Here is a 19,709-nt window from a genome sequence, read left to right on the forward strand (position 1 = left end):
CTAGGCGTTTTTGAAAATTTACTAATAGATTTTTTACTTTAAAAAAAAAAGAACGAAGAGTACTTGTGGAACCTTAGAGACTAACCAATTTAATTTGGCATAAGCTTTCGTGGGCTAAAACCCACTTCATCAGCAGGAGAAAAAAAACTTTTGTAGTGATAATCAGGATGGCCCATTTCAAATAGTTAACAAGAAGGTGTGGGTAACAGTAGGGGAAAAATTAGTGTGGAATAATAGTTTTTACTTTGTGTAAAAGTAAACCAGCAACCAAACACCACACAACAAAAACCCAGGAACCTATCCTTGCAACAAAGCCCGTTGCCAACTCTGTCGCATATCTATTCAAGGGACACCATCATAGAACCTATTCACATCAGCCACACTATCAGAGGTTCGTTCACCTGCACATCTACCAATATGCTATATGCCATCATGTGCCAGCAATGCCCCTCTGCCATGTACATTGGCCAAACCGGACTCTGTCTACGCAAAAGAATAAATGGACACAAATCAGACGTCAAGAATTATAACATTCAAAAAACAGTCGGAGAACGCTTCAACCTACCTGGTCACTCAATTACAGACCTAGAAGTTGCAATTCTCCAACAAAAAAACTTCAAAAACAGACCCCAATGAGAAACTGCAGAACTGGAATTAATTTGCAAACTGGACACCATTAAATTAGGCTTGAATAAAGACTGGGAGTGGATGGGTGATTACACAAAGTAAAAACTATTTCCCCATGCTAATTTTCCCCCTACTGTTACTCACACCTTCTTGTCAACCACTCCTCTACCCCGATATAACACTGTCCTTGGGCGCCAAAAAATCTTACCGCATTATAGGTGAAACCACATTATATCGAACTTGCTTTGATCCGCTGGAATGCGCAGCCCCCCCTCACTCCCCCCCTCCCGGAGCACTGCTTTACCGCGTTATATCTGAATTTGTGTTATATTGGGTCACGTTATATCAGGGTAGAGGTGTATTTGAAATGAGCCATCCTGATTATCACTACAAAAGTTTTTTTTCTCCTGCTGATAATAGTCCATCTTAATTGATTACTCTCGTTATAGTTGGTATGGCAACACCCATTTTTTCATGTTCTCTGTGTATATATATCTTCCTACTGTATTTTCCACTGCATGCATCCGATGAAGTAGGTTTTTGCCCATGAAAGCTTATGCCCAAATAATTGTGTTAGTCTCTAAGGCTAGGTCTACACTACCCGCATGAATCGGCGGGTAAAAATCGACCTCTCGGGGATCGATTTATCGCGTCCTGTTGGGACGCGACAATCGATCCCCGAATCGTCGCTCTTACTCCACCAGCGGAGGTGGGAGTAAGCGCCGCCAACAGAAAGCCGCAGAAGTCGATTTTGCCGCCGTCCTCACAGCGGGGTAAGTCGGCTGCGATACGTCGAATTCAGCTACGCTATTCACGTAGCTGAATTTGCGTATCTTAAATCGACTCCCCCCTGTAGTGTAGATGTACCTTTAGATGCCACAAGTACTCCCCATTCTTGTTGCTGATACAAACTAACACAGCTACCACTCTGAAACCTGTTACTTTTTAAAATATTTCCTTGTTTATTTGGGACGGAGAGTCCTGGAGAAAATCAGAGAGATTTAGTCTTAGGCCCAGACTTTTAAAAGTATTTAGGTGTTGCTGCACCTAACATTGCAATGCCTAACTGATTTAGGAGCCTACACCTCAATTTTAAAGGTAATTTAGGATTCTAGCACCTAAATCCCTTTTAAAATTAAGATTTAGGCTCCTAAATCAGTTAAGCATTGCAACGCTGAGTGCAGTATGCCTAAATACTTTTAAAAATCTGGACCTCCGTGACTTACCATGCCCTTCTTTCTCAGTTTATTTCAAGTTGTTACTTATTTTGTTATTTTCTGCCCATCCTTCTAGCCTATATATGTGTCTTTCTATTATTTACCTGTCTTAGCTAGTGTAACACTTTTCAGTTCAACATGGAAGTTTCAGCACAAAAGGAAAATTTTTCAGAAAGGTATTAATTAAAATGGTGAGTTATAATTAAAATAGTTTTTCAACTGTAACTTACAGCTAACGGCTGCCAATGAAGCATTAATAATATTTTTCCAGGAAAGCTTTATTTCAAATTCCACGTTTGTTTCCTTAAAGAGATAATGGAAGTCCGACCTTCCCATTAGCAAGTTTATGTCCTGTCATTGTTGGAAAATAGCCCTAGTTTTACTTTTAGAGACTAAGGTCCTGATTCAGGAAAGCTTTTAAGCATGTACTTAAGCCTGTTGAAATCAATGGTAAACTTAAGTGTGTGCTTACGTGATTTTCTGAATTGTGGTGTAAGGACCTAATCTTACTGCCGTTTACCCTAGAGGTAAAAAGTTTCAGATTGCCTGAGAAGCAGAAGAGCTGAGTTCATCTGGCTAAACCACAAATCTCAAATGATTTTGTCTTAAAAGAACAAGCTGGTCATTTCAAACTTGAAACTTGGCCCAACTTTGATTTAAAGGTTTATCAACCTATGTGAACCTTTCAACAAACTGTCTGCAACATGAACTTGTAACAAAACCTAAAATCAGGCAGTTTTGTATTTTGTTGTGAACATTTCAGACAGCTGAGTTGCATGAGTGAAAGTGATCGCATTGTGCTCTGTAACTGAAAAGAACTGTACAGAGAAAAAAATAACCTTTTTTCCTTAAAAGGGCAATTACAATGTTTCATTCTTCATTACTGAATGAAAGCTGAACTGCAAGGCAAAAATGTACTCACAGCAACTGTATGCAGTGGCTTCTTGTCTGGCTGACTGGACAAAAAGGGGTTGTTGCCCCTACAAGCGGCTCCCTCTGCAATTGGTACAAAAGGGGAGGAAGGGGAAAAATTACCTAGATGGGCAGGGAGGAATAGGAAGTAGCTGGACCAGGTATATGTATGGAGATATTGCCCTTCCAGATGACCTGGGGGAGAGGGCTACTTGTACCCCAGGCAGTTGCGGAGAAGCCCTCTGTCACTGTGAACAGGCTGGCAACACCCACCCTCCCACAGACTGATTAGGAGTAGAACCGGGTTGTCTCATGATCTGCTGTGGGCATTATGTTAGTCTCCTTTTTACTTGGGGGCTGGGAAGGAATTTTTCCCTCACTGCCAGATGTCCCAAGATGGGGTGGGTTTTTTCGCCTTCCCCACAGCAGGTCTGGGACATGGTGGGGTGGGGCAGAGGGGATAGGTTATGATGTCACAATGTAATAACTAAAAAATTTGACAGATGCCCAGTGTAGGTACTCATTATGGAAGGGATGTAGTTATCAGGAAAAAAATGGATTGGAAGGGGATTTAGAGGAAAATATCTCTTAAAGGAGGTGGGGAAGTGAGTTCAGGGCTCCTAATGTCTGGTACAGTGGGGAGCCATCTCCCTCCTTTTTTCTAGTCCCCTTAATCCTTATATGAGGGGCAGGGCCGGCTCCAGCATTTCTGCCATCCCAAGCAAAAAAAAAAGCCGCGATCGCAATCAGCGGCGGCAACTGGGGGAAATTCGCTCCTAGAGGGAGTGAGGGACCTGCCGCCCCCGAATTGCCGCAGGTGCCGCCCCTCTCCCCTGGCCACCCAAAGCACCTGCTTGTTAAGCTGGTGCCTGGAGCCGGCCCTGATGAGGGGAGGGCAACGCAGCAGGGTCCCAGTAATGGGCTACGTGGAACCAGGTTGGGTAGGGGGAGGACTGAAAGTAAGGGGAAACAATTAAGGAAATATTGATGGCCTGCACTGTATGATTTGTTGTTGGGTATTCCCATATATTTTAAGTGGGTAAAGTTCTGTTTTAATTAAACCACATACATTGCCCCCTGTCTTTCTTATCGTGTGGCCAGGACAATAAAAACTGAGATAAACCTGGATTCCTGTGCTGAAAGCCCCAACTCACTGGCTCCGAGAAGTGTTCAGCAGCATAAAAATAAGATTTAATTAACCAAAAAATTCTGCTGCCCACCTACATAATCGTCTTGGTACTTTGCAGAAATATAACATCACAACTATTAAAAATGTCATTGCAACCCATGACATTCATTTTATTGTGATTTCTCAAAATAATGCATTGTGAGATATTTTAATTAAACCAGGAAGTATCAATATAATTTCGCAGGAAGTACCAAGAAGATTTCACAGAGGGGGGAAATATTTATAAAAGGTTACATTATTTCTGTCCTGAATGTTTCCTCAAAGCAGAGATTAAGCATAACTAATTTTTTAGGTTTGCTTTACAGTTCACATTTAAGTACAAAATACATTTAAAACAGTATGATATAACCACTGAGTAGAAAACCAAAAAAGTATACACATTATCCATCAATTTAAGTGTGGTGAAAATTTCCACTGTCAGCTTTAGAGTTTATATACAGTACCACTAAAGTTGTTTGACAAAAACTCAAGGGAATGAGAAATATATATTTTCAGTCTGATGCACACAGATTTATGTATTTATCCTCCTACACACTGGAGTTTATGTCTATGTCTTTTCATAAGGCTGTGATGATCCCTGAACAGAAACAAGAAAATAAGATTGAGTTAGATTTCTTCCATTCAAACAGTGATCACTGTTTTTAGTAATTTTATTGAAATGTCAAAATCAGCCAGAGAAATAATATTCTCCCTCCATACTTCAAATAAATGGTAATTATTTTTTCCATTAAATGAGTAATTGATAATGTTTTTGTCTCTCTCAAATCTTTTCTGCAGCTGACATAAATGTGGCTATATCAAAGCCCTTGAAAGCAAACCTGAGCTTTGTCAAACTTGATCAAATAAATCATTTCCTGAAGAAAATCATAAGGACGAATGACTATGAGACTAGCAAGGAGGCTGCTTCTTCAGCTGATAGCATTCCAATCAAGGATGACATATCAGCACCCAAATGTTCCAGTAGAAAGGATTCTCCACCTGCAGTAAGTGCTAATGGAGAGCAAATGGCTTCAGTCCAAGAAAACTTGTGGAGAGTTGTTTCCTGTTTTCAAAAGATTTCCATTCATACTGCTCAAATGGTTGTTTCTATGGAAACCATGCCACACCTGAATAAACCTTTCCTGTTAGCATCTTTATCAACCCTGAACGGAAGTCTGAATGTCAAAGCTGGACATAAAACTACAGGTAAGAGCTTTTAACAATGAAAGATGCTACTTATTTGTATAAGTATCATTATGTTACCCATTTTACAGCTTGGTAAAGTGAGAGATAGAGATTTGTACTCCAGGTAACAGTAGTTAGCAGCAGAACCAATTACCTTAATTCTCTACTCTGAGGTAGGAGTTGGGGTTTGATGTGGAGCTCAGTAAACCGGTTGCAGTTTCCTGATTCAGGGCTGCCTGACCTGGAACAAGTTATGGCTACACAGGGGCATCCCTAATTTATGCTGCTAGCATAAGGTTCCCTAAGATACTAGAGGATTCCCTATGATAGTAGAGCTCCACTCTGCCCGTCTCCCTCCACTCTCTGTCCTGTACTCCCCACCTCTGCCCCGGTCCCTTTAGCCCAGGGGGTGGGGAAGGCTGACACAGGAGATAGCAGTGCTGTCTCCACCAGCTTTCTGCTGGCAGAGTGTTCTGGAATTCTCCATTAGCTTTCTCCCATCACTTTAAGGCACTTTGCACAGCTTACATAGCACAAAGTGGCTTTAGTGGAATGGAGAATCTACCCCAAGAATCCTGATTTCCAGTCTTTTACTGTAACCAGTAGACCACCAAAAAAAAGTCAACCTTCCTCCCCAAACCCACTCAAACTCTGTACATTTTAGAACTACAATTTTATACAGTAGTTCACCAGTATTAGAGAAGCCAAGCTTGCCCTCTCCTGTATTCTTTTTCATATTGTGTAGTAATTAGAACCTGGGACTGGAATTCAGGATTACTGAGTACTATTTCTGGCTTTGTCTTGAACTCACTGTGTGGCCTTGAACCAATAAGCTAACCTGTCTCTGCCTCTGTTTCTCCATTAGTAAATGTAGGGAATAGTTTCAGTACTTCCTGTACCTGTCAGGGATGTTATATGGCTTAGTGGTATTTGTAAAATGTTTGAGGGCCTTGGATAAATTGCAAAGTACTGTAACCAGGGCCGGCTCTAGGCACCAGCAAAACAAGCTGGTGCTTGGGGCGGCACATTTTTAGGGGCGGCATGGCCGGCGCCAGAATGCCGCCCCTAAAAATGTGCCCCAGCCGCCCTAGCTCACCTCCGCTGCTGCTGCCGCGGCGCGTGAAACAGCTGATTCACGCGCCGCTACTCGCCCTCCCTCCCAGGCTCTCAAGCCTGGGAGGGAAGGGGAGAAGCGGCGCCCGCGCCGCGGCCACTCGGAGTCTCCCCTTCCCTCCCAGGCTCTCAAACCTGGGCAAGGGGGAGACTCCGAGTGGCTGCGGCACGGGCGCCGCTTCTCCCCCTCCCTCCCTCCCTCCCTCCTAGGCTTGAGAGCCTGGGGGGAGGAGGCAGGGCTGGGGATTTGGGGAAGGGGCGGAGTTGAGGCGGGGCCGGGGGTGGGGTAATTAAAGAACGGGGGGGGGGGGGGCAGCCAAAATTGTTTTTGCTTTGGGTGGCAAAAATCCTAGAGCCGGCCCTGACTGTAACTATTGCTACTGTTTTATTATTAATTTGTCATAATTCTGGGTTGAATTCTGACTACATGGATACTGTAAGAAATGCTGCTAATGTGCTATGCATAGAAGAGAGACAAATTAGAACTTCCCCACAGTAGATACTAGCAGGGGTAGGCAACCTATGGCACGCGTGCCGAAGGTGGCACACGAGCTGATTTCCACTGGTCCAGGGGGCTCTGCATTTTAATTTAATTTTAAATGAAACTTCATAAGCATTTTAAAAACCTTATTTACTTTACATACAACAATAGTTTAGTTATATATTATAGACTTATAGAAAGAGACCTTCTAAAAACGTTAAAATATATGACTGGCACGCGAAACCTTAAATTAGAGTGAATAAATGAAGACTCGGCACACCACTTCTGAAAGGTTGCCTACCCCTGTACTAGAGACTGGATTTTTAAAGGTATTTAGGTACCTAGAGATGCAGATAGACATGTGGTGGAATTTTCAAAAGTGCCTAGGCACCTAACTCCCACTGAAATCAGTAAAATCAATGGGAATTAGGCACCCAGACACACTCAGACGGAAAAGTCACTGCTGTGAGACTTAAGGCACGTCTACACTACCGCTTATGTCGATAGAGCTTATGTCGCTCAGGGGTGTGAAAAAGCCACCCCACTGAGCGACACAAGTCCCAGAAGGACTTGAAGAGGTGGAGTAATTATGCTGATGAGTGAGCTCTCTTCCATTGGCATAGCGCAGGGGTCCGCAACCTCTGGCACGCGGCTCGCCAGGGTAAGCACCCTGGCGGGCCAGGCCAGTTTGTTTACCAGCCACGTCCGCAGGTTCAGCCGATCACGGCTCCCACTGGCCGCGGTTCGCCGCTCCAGGCCAATGGGGGCGGTGGGAAGCCACGGCCAGCACATCCCTCAGCCCGCGCCGCTTCCTGCAGCCCCCATTGGCCTGGAAGGGTGAACCGCGGCCAGTGGGATCCACGATCCGCCGAACCTGCCGACGCGGCAGGTAAACAAAGCGGCCCACCAGGGTGCTTACTCTGGTGAGCTGCGTGCCAGAGGTGCTGACTCCTGGCATAGAGTGCTGCATCAGACGCACTACAGCAGCACAGCTACTCCGATGTAGCACTTCTTGTGTAGACTGGCCCAAAAATGTGAGGAATTTCACACCGTAAGTAAAATTAGCAGAACGCCAAACATAAATAGATTCCCCTTTAGGTTTAAGGATTTTTACACCACTTTATAAACTGTATTGGTTAGTCTCTTAGTAAAACTAATAAGATGGTGCATTTACATGATCTGGAAGTTAGCCAGACCTAGCCAGCTGGCAGTGTAGCTTAAGAGATAAAGAAAATGGTTTGTAGCTGAGAAGTATGAGTTCTAGGCCAAACTAGGTGATTTATTTCTTTTTCATCAGAAATATTCCTGCTCAGGCCAATAAACTTCAGTGCTTTTTTATTGTTTTAAAAGTTGAAAATGAAAAATTCAAGGTTCATAGAACATGAAAGGCTATGAAAGTGCTAGAGGCTGAAATTCTTGATTTATCCACAAATAAATTGCGGTACAGACAGGAACAGTGAATGCATTCCCACGCTTTTCCAATCGTATCTCAATCCTCGTATGGAAAGAGCAGCAACTGAGTAGAGTAAAGGGCATTTTTAATATCCTTTACATAGTTTTAGCCTTCTCTGTGTGTTCTAATCCTCTTTCTTTCCGTCACTTCCCTTCTGTCGTACTCATACTTTATCCCTCTGATGGTACATTATGGTGTCCACATAAGCTTTTATATATCAAAGCCAAGCCTGTTCTGTCACTGTACTTTAAAGCAATTTGGCAAACTCAGCAGCGTATATCACTTCCCCCTGAGTTTTCATCCTCCCAGAAGGACTTACCTTGACTTGCACATTAAACTCAGAAACATTCTACCTCAGAAACATTGTGCTACAAAGTTGTATTTCTTAATCTTTCAGGCAGTGCCAGGAGACAGATTATGTTTGGGTTTTTTTTGAGTGCGGTAAACTACACTCAAGTCTCTAGTGTGTTTTTATTCTGGCAAGCATTTTTAAATAAAGCGATAGTACCGAATCTAATCAAAATGCAAACTAATCATTTAATATGAATGATATCCCTAGCTAGACAATAAAGTGAGATCAACAGACTCTCTTCACATTTCTCCTATTAAAATTAGTGCATCTTTCTGATTTATAAGAAGAAAAACACATCACGTACACACGAGCTTTTGAATTCCAACACAGCAATGTGGGAAATTGTTTTTAAGTTTCAATAACTGAAAAACACATTTCCAAAGAACTGCATTCAAAACACCTTATTTAATACATTTAAAGGTAACTTTAGGAAAGAAGATAAAATATTGTGATGGAGCTTGAATTATATTTTTGTCTCAAGGATCTTCACAAGACACAAGAATACTGCAGTTACTAGCAAGAATTGTTTTATTAAATGTAAAAAATATCATGCAAGTTAGCTGAATGGAAAAATGCAGTAGCTGTGTCAATCAGATTTTTGAGAGCTAGGACTATTTAAAATATGTCAGTTCAGAATTTTTTTTAAAAAAGTTTTATAGATTTACCTTTTGAGTTGAACAGGGTTAATGTCCGATATTTTATAGTATGAAACTAATACGCAAATACTTTACTGTGTCTTTGATTTTATAGTCATATAAGTATTGTGACCATCTGTAGCAGCTGCATTTTACGAATTATTTACTGAACCAAACTGAGCACAGTGACAAAAGTAGTCATCTCAGATGTACTGTTAAAACAGGGAAAGAAAAAGGAGCATTGCTTGCTTTTTATACAGTATGGCCATCTGTTGTACAGATGTTCTTATATAGAATGACTTCAGATTCAATAATTGTAGAAAATTTTCATTAAAACCTCAACAATTTGCACTTGTTTACTTGAATCTGCATAACTCCCCAGTGAGACAACACAACACACTTGGGGCTTCTTTGGTTCTCACTAGCTTTCTCTTTGATCCTTTTTGATGTGCTGACTTTAATAAACATAGTTAAAAAAACTGTTCAAAAAACATCATGGAAAAAACTACAAAGGAACAATTATTTCAGTAGAAACTACTCTAATCCCTTACTTACGCAAGCTATTTTTAGTGAAAAATATTTTTTTACACATTTTATGTGACAGTGTTTTATAAACAGTGTAAATGGCCCCATTTCCAGATGAGTTTTAATGTAAGAGATGAAGTTGGTTTGTAATGCTAGAGGACTCATATGTGCTAAGAATTATTTAGAAAAACACACACGGGAATGTGTTGTCGGCTTGTTTACTCCCTTATGGGGGGAGGGAGGGAACAAAAGCTTATGACCTTGTATAATGACTGAAGTTGTTTTTATTTTGTTTTGTTTTGTTTTAAATTATCAAAGAAGCTTGCCAGATGTAATTTGTGAAAAACTATTCTCTCCTCCCCCTCCCCATGGACATTTAAAGTTAGTACCACTTTAACCATGCAAACTCAAAACCTAATTTTTTTTCCATCCTATTATTTAAGAAGAAAATTGAAAAATACAATGGCTAATCAGTTGAATTATTTTTTTCACTTTTTGACGGGATAAATTGCAATAGTGATTGTACACATCACAACTATGGATATTTTAGACCTACCTGTAAATATAAAACCTCCATTCCATTTAGCCTGTTGCAATATTATGCAACCCCAAATCCCATTAGTGTTTCAAGGGACTTCATTTTTTTGGACACTCTGCAGGTTCTAATACAACAGTGACTTTTAATCACGATTCCAATTTCTGCTAGAATACTTATACTCTAGTTATGGCGAAGTCCTGAGTGGTTTTAGTAATGTAATATTATTATAGAATGTGATGTACTGTATTGCAGAAAACTCTGTGACTAAGGTTATCATTAACAGTAGTTTTAATTTTAGTTTAGTAAAGACAACAGTTATAACTTTGTGACTTATTCAAGGACAGTAGTTTAAATGTGAAGGTAAATTAATAATTTAATTGTAACCAATGTATGTAGTTTAAAGACAGAAGTAACATTTGGTTCCAGTTTTACCTGAGTAAATTTGGAGCCACATCTTGAAATAGTGAATGCTGTGAGTTTGCTCAGGTAACTTGCAGGTACTTTATTTGTATTGTTGACCAGGAAGCCCAAGTTCACGAGCAATCTGAGGAATTACAATGGGCCTGATCCTGTGAGGTGCTGGCCATCTCTTACATGGTGTCTTGCACCCTTCACGTCTCACTGTAATCAGTAGCACTTGATGGTGCTCAGCACTTCACACAAGGCACAGAGCTCATTGTTGTGTAGTGCCTCATGTCATTAAAACTTGGATAACTCACAGAGATTCACCAATAAATTCTAGAAAGCAGGGTGCAAATATCCCGCACACGTGCCCCATTAGCTAATTTAGATTGATTTTGAAATTGGAGCCACCCACCTGGGTAAGATGTAGAAGAGAGGTTGGGAACCATACTGTCTCCAGAGTGAAAAAGAAGAAAACTGTAGACTCTCTCAGGACCAGTTCCCTGTTCCAGGAGGGCACAAGAGAGAAGAGACTCTGCTTGATACCTGGGATGTTAGGATCTCATACCATGAAAAATCTAATGAATTGTTTTCTTGGTAAAAGAGTAACAGTTTAAATAATTTTCACTGCCCTTCCTCTATTATGCAGCTATAATTATCTTAGCATGCAAAGAAGAGGCAAAAAAACCCATTCAATTTCTCATGTGAAAATTGCATGTATTTCTACTAGTCACAAATTAAAAATGTAATGGATTTAAGATCTTTTTATAAATATAAAAATAAAATGGGGATATTAATTGGTATAAACCAGATACAAAACTTTTCATTTCACAGTTAACTGGCCCTCTTGAGAAAACTTTGCTAAGGCGTTGTCATAGCCTTTGGATGCTGCAGATATGCAAGTTAGCCTAAGGGGAAATAAAACATTAAATTAGATATGACTACCTAAAATAATATGCAGCAGTAACAAGCCATTTACAACACCCAGAAGACCTTTGTTACTTTTAGAAAGAAATATAAACTCTTTCCAACATTTGAACAATAGGAAATGAATTCTTTGTCAGTAAAAGCCAGAGGACAAACTAAATATTTAAATGGCCACTGAGGATTGAAGTGGAAGTGCAGCTTGTAGACAGCTATACAAATCACTAACAAACCTTAATGAATATTGGGTGTGGGCATCAGGGTCCTGTCAGTTTTGACACTATGTCCCAAGTAGCTTAAACCCAACACTCAAGAAAAGGTGGAGACCTCAGCAGGTCTCTAACATCTGGGATTTTATTTGTCATTATGGCATACCCTGCAAGCGCAAAAGAAAGAGTAAAAGGGGATTATCCTGACAATGAAATGAGTTACTGAATCTTGTGATAATGAAAAGCAGAAGAATTCTAATTCCTTTCTATAGTCCCTGAGGTGGAGGTGCGTTTATCGTTCTGCAGAAGTAAAAGGAGGGAAGAACAGATGGCCTAAAATCCATGAAACAAGACACCACCTAATCCCAGGACTGAGTACCACTATTAATCCTGGTCAGATTCCCTACTGTTACTTTATAACAGGGTTCTGAGTTGCTACTGATGAACTGGCATGTCTGTTTTTTTTAAAAATTGCAAACTAACTGTAGGTTGCTGATTTAAGAAAGAAAATGTGTTCTAAATGTGTGGGACCACTAATTAACATAGCTAAACCTCCAAAGAATGGATGCCTTCCAAATGGAACTGAATCAAACTATTTTATGTTCGTTCAGAACAAATAGCATTGTTTTCTCAATCTCTGGTACTACCTTCATAATGAAAGCAATCACATATACTTAATGTATGAGATGGGAATTTCATTTCTGGGTTTGTGGTTTGGGGATGTTTTATTTTATATTTTGTTGTATAGCTGCATATGCTATGTATAACAATAGTGGAAGCTCTGTTATTCTCATACTACAGCTTTTCATGGTGAATCCACAGAAGACTTGCATTAACCAGAAAATGTATAATAGCTGAAGGGTTGTGCTTTGATTTTTTTTTTTTTGAACATTCTGTATTTTTCTGTATAATGGCTACACTACAAACATGTTTTTATCTAATACATGGATCATTTGTTTCAGTAGAGCAGCTGGGACCTAGGTGAATCCAGCACATAGTGAGGAGTCAGGAGACCTAAACTCTAATCCCAACTCTCCCTTGGGCTAATTATTTAGGCCTACATTTTCAGAGCTGCCCACTAGTTTTGGCTACCTCCATTGTTGAGTGCCCAATTTAAGATGTCCACAGCCTGATTTTCAGTAGTTCTGAATACCCACAACTATTTCTGAAATCAATGGGAGCAGCAATTCTAAGCACCTCTGAAAATCAACTCCTAAGAGAATGTCTACACCAGAGCTGGAGATGTAATTTACAGCTCAGGTAGACCTACCCATGCTAGCTTTTAATGGAGCTGTCATGTTAAATAGCTGCAGCAGGGCAAGCAGTGGGATGGGCTAGCTGCTCCAAGTACGTACCTAAGGTTTCAAATTGTACTCACGGCAGCAAGCCTGTCCTACCACCCATGCAGCCGTCTGTACACTGGTATTTTTAGCATGCTTGCTCAATGACCGCTGATGTTGGCATGTCTACCCAAGCTGGAAATTAAACCTCCCGCTCCAGTGTTGAGCCCTTTTGGAGCCTGGAGGAGCAAGCACCCCAGCTGGGGTAACAGATTTGGGGGGCAAGCCCTGACCTCCTCCAGGCTTCAGAGCCTGAGCTGCAACTTCCAAGCACTGTCTACACAGCTATTTTTAGAGTGCTAACCTGAGTCTGTCAACCAGGGCTGGGATCTTGCTCTTGCAGGCTCCAAAATGCTGTGTAGACATACTCTAAGTGTCTCAATTTGAGCATCCAAAAATGGAGGCACCCAAAGTTAGTGGATGCTTTTAAAAGTGTGAGCTCAATTACCTCATCTGTAACATGGATGTTTAGCCACCTTTCTAAAAAGTTTTGACATCTAAAGATGAAAAGTGCCATTATATGAAAGCTTACATATTATTATTACCTTCATGGTATTACCAGCTCATTGTCAGTCACAGTGGATGAAATCCATTGAAGTGATGGGAGTTTTGCCATTGACTTCACGCGGGCCAGGATTTCACTCAATATCTATAACAACATGAATGAATACAAGCACTACATTTTCTGTTATTATTCTACTACATATTTTTCTCTATTAGAATTATTTTTTCTTTAGTTAGTGTAACATGGTAGCATGATTTACAAATAAACTGTAAATCATTCTATACATATGACAATAATTGACCAAAAATGAAAGAGATTCTGTCTAGACCTAAATTGGTGCTGTAACCAGGCACCACAAATTCAGAAATTATCAGATCAACAATCGACATGTGATTTCCATGTTATTTAGCATTCAGTAGTGTTAGGAATGTGATGTACCTGCCTAGCCTTTCTTTAAGGGAGATGAGCTCATTTTAGATAGATAACCATCTCTGACTTTTCTTCTGATTCATCACTGACCTGAACTTCATTTGAACCTTGTTAGACACAAAACAAGCAGGATTCCTGGCCCAAGCTATAAAATATAATTAAGCCCTTTTGAAATGATGTGTAAAAGAACATTGCTCTACCCCCACTATAACCACTACCACCACCACAACCAATAAAGTTAAATCAAGCACTGCCTGTAATGGATTAAAATAATAAATGTTCCTGGATTTTAGTGTTTGAAGTACTTGAAGAAAACAGGCTCCCAGCAGCCAGGGCTGCTGAATGCAGGGGGACATTTATTAATGACGAGTTCAAGGATTTGGCCTGTTTAAGATCATTACTTTCTGTTTACCGAGTGTTACACGTCTCATGTTTTTACAGAGCCCACATGTGTCCCTATGCAATGCTGAAAAGCTCTCTTTCAGTAAAGAATTGTTAATCAGTAATGTGCAAATATTGTTCTCCTGGGGAGAAGGAACCATCATAAGATTCTGTTCCATACTAATGGGAAATCCAGAGCAGTCCGTAGATTGTTAACTTAATCTCGCCTGGAAAATTGTCCCTAATTAGATGTCTCACCATTTTCTAGTTGCTGTGGTTAGTCACTATTCAATCTGGTGACTTTTACATGAACTGGAGTTTTTCCCCAATAGTTATTTGGTCCAGAACTACTACCCCATTTTCTTTGCAGCTGTTTGTTACAGAATGACAATAGAGAATACAGCAAAACTGCTTGACCCATTTATGACATGACACATCTGAAGTTTAACAAAGGAGGAGAGAGAAATTTACTATTCATTTTAGACATAACTGATATGCATATTAAAAATACCTTCCAATTTCTCTGGCAAATGCAAAACAGATTCTGAAGATAGACACAATGAAAACTAGCAACCCGATTTCACTGTTTATCATTACCTTTATAACATATCAAGATATGGATATGAAAGTAGTTAGAAAATGCTTAGTAAATAATTCTTCTTTGGGGGGGGGATCAACTTTGTTGGTATAAATAAGTAATGACATACAGAAGCCTGACAAATAACTTTATACCAACAATTCCATCTGCATCACCTAAAAAAAGAAATAAAATCCCCACCTCCTCAAAGAGTGAGAAATATTTCCTCCTTCAGTTAAATTAATAAAGAAAAGTGTATGGTAATTAATCTTCTAAGGGCCAGATTGTCCTGAGTGTCTACAGTAGAGGAAGCTGTCTTCACAAAACTGCTACTCCCCTCCTGCTTTGAGTAGGGGGCAGTTAGGAGTTTTTTCCACCCCCAAAGCATTGGCACACCAAGTGCTACTCTCCCCCACACACATACACACGCACACCCTAAACAAGTGGAAACAGAGGCAGATTATGATTCTGACACAATCTCCTTCCCCAGTACCTCCTGGGACAGCCCAACAGTGCAGTGCCCTGTATGTGGCAAAGTTATAACTGACCTCAAGAATTTTTTTCCAAATATAGTCTGTCTAATGTTCAGTTCTGTTTATTTTATTGTACAAATAAATTGTCACCTGTTTGCTTTTTTAAAAAAATGCTTCCCATATATACATCCACCAATCAAAACTCTGCTCTGAACTCTATCAATGTGGCAGTGCAGCCAGATCAAATATCACCTTTCAGCTATTTTCTGGGAAACTAATGACATGTAGAAATCCAGTGCCCACAGTAGAAGGGAAAAAACATCCTGTAGCATTTTCACTTCTTTCAATACTTGGGAATTATTAAAACTGTTACCAAATTATCAATATTTTAAAATATTGTGGAATACAATGACTACGCAATTCGTTTGCGTTATAGTCCCTTCCTTCATTTGTGACCCAGTAGGACTAAAGGAACTATATCCTCGTGTCACTTGTTGTGTATATTCTAATACCTAAAGTGATCATTAATAAAAAGGGAGGCTCTTTTGTTTTTTGTTTGTTTTTCTGTTGCATTTGTTAGAATTTGTCTCTGCCTTTTTACATCCATTGTAATGATAATAGACAAGGTCAGGCTCCTTATCTGGGCCCCTTCTCTCACCCGTGCACAGCCTGACCACTGCAGAATCTTCTAATACTGATCATAGTAAATCCTCACATCTTTATTTTAGCATATTTGACTCCTGTCAAGTGTCCTTGTAGTGTCTGTGTTAGTATAAATCAAGTCAGTGACATTAAATATTTAAAGATGATATAATTGAACATCAAAAGCTTTCTCTGTCTTTATAGGAAGTTTTCTTATGCTCAGTGTTCTTTTTTTAATAGTATTCATACTTTTTAATAGTCTTAACTGTTATGCAAATCAGTTTCTGGAGAGTATCTAACACATGCTTGCAGTTTTTCCAAGTAGTCATAGATTATTTCCAGCTGCATAAAAAATACCTGGATATGCCCTTCTAGCATATGTCATCATAATATAATTTTTTATAATGACACACAGAAGCCTGATTTAAATTTCATTTTGCTCAGTCAGTATGGCAGTGCTTTGCAATGCTATTAAGGATCTGAGTGGAGCCTGACAATGGAGAGTTGGCAGCATTTCGTAAACATTGTCCAAAGCAAGTGGTTCACATTTATTAGTCTCCTGAAGATGTATTTTAAAAGTCATGAAACTAATTGTTCCGAGACTTAAATTATTGCACTCACTGAAAAGTATGTCGGTGTTCAGCAACCAATAATCCAAACAGAGCAAGTTAACTTCTGCATTTCACAACAATCGTTTATGAAGATATATTACTTCTGTATGTTGCCATATCAAGTTCACTTGAAATGGTGACCATGATTTAATCTGTTTAAACTGAAGGCAGAATTCTACACAAGATGTTTGAGAGAGATCCATGAAAGACCTAGCTGAAAGCAGTGTGTGGGAGAGGAGCACAGAAGAGGAGAATTAGTTTTTTACTTTTCCAAGATGACTTATTCAGTAAGAGGAAAGGAGCTTCACAAGCTCAGTTCATGCTCTGTATTTCAATATGGTGTTTAGAAATCCTAAAATAAGACCCCTGTGCATACTGATGTTACAATGGTATTTCTTCACTCCCTTTCCCTTAGAATGTGAGTACACTTCTCCCCTAATGTCAGCCTACTGGGATTTCTACTGCAGTGATAGTCCAGTGAAAGAAGCATCCCTAAAGCCCATACATCTCTTCACTCACTTGTTTTTGCAGTTTCTACCTGTCTGCCAGTCTTCATCTGTTTTCTTTAAGTACTTATTCTCTTAGCTCTCTCAAGACTGCCCTTTGTGCAAGTTTATCTGACTATTCTTTGTATTTTTTTTTTCATTATGTGCATATTGATTTATATAATAAGATTCATTTCTCCCCAAAGAGGTCATTTATAACTGCTGTGAAATAGGATATAATGCCCTGCCTATAAAGAGAGAGATTCTGGTTCCTTATAAGAAAAAATAAATAAAACTGTGGCCCAAGTCCCTGAAATTCCTCTAGTATTTGTAGTACTTAGCCCATGCAGTTGTTTTGCACTACATAAATTCCCTTGTTTGAAATTCATCAACATGTCTTTTTCTTTATTAATGATTGTGTTTCAGTTTCTCTCTGGGATATATAGCAGTTGGAAAGAGGAATCAATCAATCTATTATCATACAGATAATTACAATATTATGTAGGCACTGAACCACATGAAGTAACTCTTCCGGATGAGTGTTTTAAAACTGTTAAAAGGTCTAAAAATATTTCACATCTGCCTTCAACTCATGAATTCGGTATCAACCCTGAAGTTTCATGTTTAGTTCATTCTATTGTACATACGTTTTGTATATGATCTAGTCATCTATCAGAGGATCCTAATAGTGCTGTCTGATCTCACATAACATATCAACTGCAATACATAGGCCCAATGGAGTGAGTTAAGGATGGTGTTTCTATCTTACAACTGACCTGCAATTATTTTTAAATCGCTGAGCCAGATTCACTGCTAAACTTTGGTTGCAAAGTGCTAGTCCAGCAATCATAAGCAATCATAAATCCAGGTGAACTGGAAACACAAAGCAGCCAGAGCATACCAGTGAATCTGGACCAGTAAACATTGGGTTATGTGTTGAGTGATTAGTATAATTTACATTTTGTATTTTGTGAAACTGTTCTGTAATTTAAAAAACAATCTGCATAATCCTTGTGAATCGACTCTACGTTCCAGCCAGGCTTTGTAGTGGCTTTTACATCACTGTCACATGACTTGGGCATTCTTGTCTATGGGTCAGAACAGCGGGCAAGTCTAATGGTCAGAGCGGTAATCAGGCCTAGTGGTTAGGACAGGAGTTGGTAGCGAAGAATCGGAGCCCAGGCTCAGAGTTGGAGTCAGAGGTCAGATGCCAGAGGCAAGGGTCACAGCCGGAGTCAGAGGCCAGGAATTGGAGCTGTGGGGACAGAGCTGGGTTATCTGGAGTGAGGCAAGGCTGGGACCAATGCAGAAGCAGGGCTGGGAGCAAGGCTACAGGCAGGCACAAGAGCGGTCATAGCTGTGGGCGAATGCTTTGACCAGCCACTGAATTGCTGCTGCTGCTACTGGACTTAAGAGCTGATCTGCTAGTGCTGATTTTTCCAACCAGACAGGTGGCATAGCCCATCAGGCAGCCTACTACAGGCCAGCTGCACTTACCTGGAGACTGGCTCTGCTGTGGGCCCCGGTTCATGATAATCACCAGCATAGTGCACGCTGCAATGCGTTGCACTACAACATATGACAATAGGTAATTCCGGATGACCAGTGGGGTAAAAGGTGTGGCTAAAATATCTTGCATACTAAAAGTCTTTCTTCCCTTTGCTGTTTGGGGCACTCAACACATAACCCTACATATAATTCATATTAAGAACAAAAACAAAAAAATCCTTGAACTTGCAGGTCACTCCTGCCATATTACAAATTGTGGGAATAATCTACACAAAAGTATATATTTCTGCGTTTTAGAACCAAATGTCATCAGACAAGTGCAAAAAAAATTTGAAATCCTTAAATATTTTGATTTTGGTGCTCCTTAAAATAACTACATTTACAAAAGAACCAAAGACACTATTTTCTTGGGCTAAAAGCTTTTATATTGTATACTGTATGTTGCTGTCAATCCACTGTTCTACTGAATATGCTGTGCATATAATCAAAAACAGTAACAAAAGGAGAAGGTGTAGTTTATTGATACTATAAACATACTTATTCAGGTTTACTCTCCTGTTAATTATTTTTTTAATCTTGAAAGAACCTAATCAAATTGGCCAAATTCTTGTCTTGGATGTTCACACATAGGGCCAAATCCAGGGATCCAGCACCAAGATTGTGTTATCCAGAGACAAAGTATGATATTCTGGCCTTGTTGTAGTCATTGGCAACTCTCCTGTTCACTGCAATGGGGCTAGGATTCCATCTCAGAACTTTAAGTAATAATCCCCTAGACTGCAAAGTAGCTTCATGGAGGGTACTTCAGCCCAACTGCTGAAGTATCTCTCTTTGGTTCCTGTGCACCTCTACCACAGTAGGGTACCCTCCAGTCCTACCCCTATCTTTGCATGCCTCCTGCACTCTGCACCTTATGGAACTCTGCAGAGATAGGCTCCATGCTGCCCAGAGGATGCATACCTCTAGTGTGTGACCCACTCTCCTCCTATTCAAAACACACACACATAGTACAATGG

General features: G+C 40.0%; 1 protein-coding gene across 13 annotated transcripts in view; it reads left to right on the plus strand.

Annotated features, from left to right (window-relative positions):
- VPS13B (vacuolar protein sorting 13 homolog B) overlaps window positions 1–19,709 on the plus strand; it is a 943,390-nt gene that overhangs the window by 779,867 nt on the left and 143,814 nt on the right. For all 13 annotated transcript variants that reach the window (XR_010598024.1, XM_065582180.1, XM_065582178.1 and 10 more), the window contains one exon: window positions 4,723–5,130. Coding sequence is in view for 12 of the 13 variants with exons in the window: in XM_065582180.1 (XP_065438252.1) it covers window positions 4,723–5,130 (408 nt within the window). In the remaining variant the exon portion in view is untranslated. The remainder of the gene's footprint in view (window positions 1–4,722; window positions 5,131–19,709) is intronic.

This window comes from Chrysemys picta, chromosome 2 (genome assembly GCF_011386835.1).
Source record: "Chrysemys picta bellii isolate R12L10 chromosome 2, ASM1138683v2, whole genome shotgun sequence".
Lineage (NCBI taxonomy): Eukaryota > Metazoa > Chordata > Testudines > Emydidae > Chrysemys > Chrysemys picta.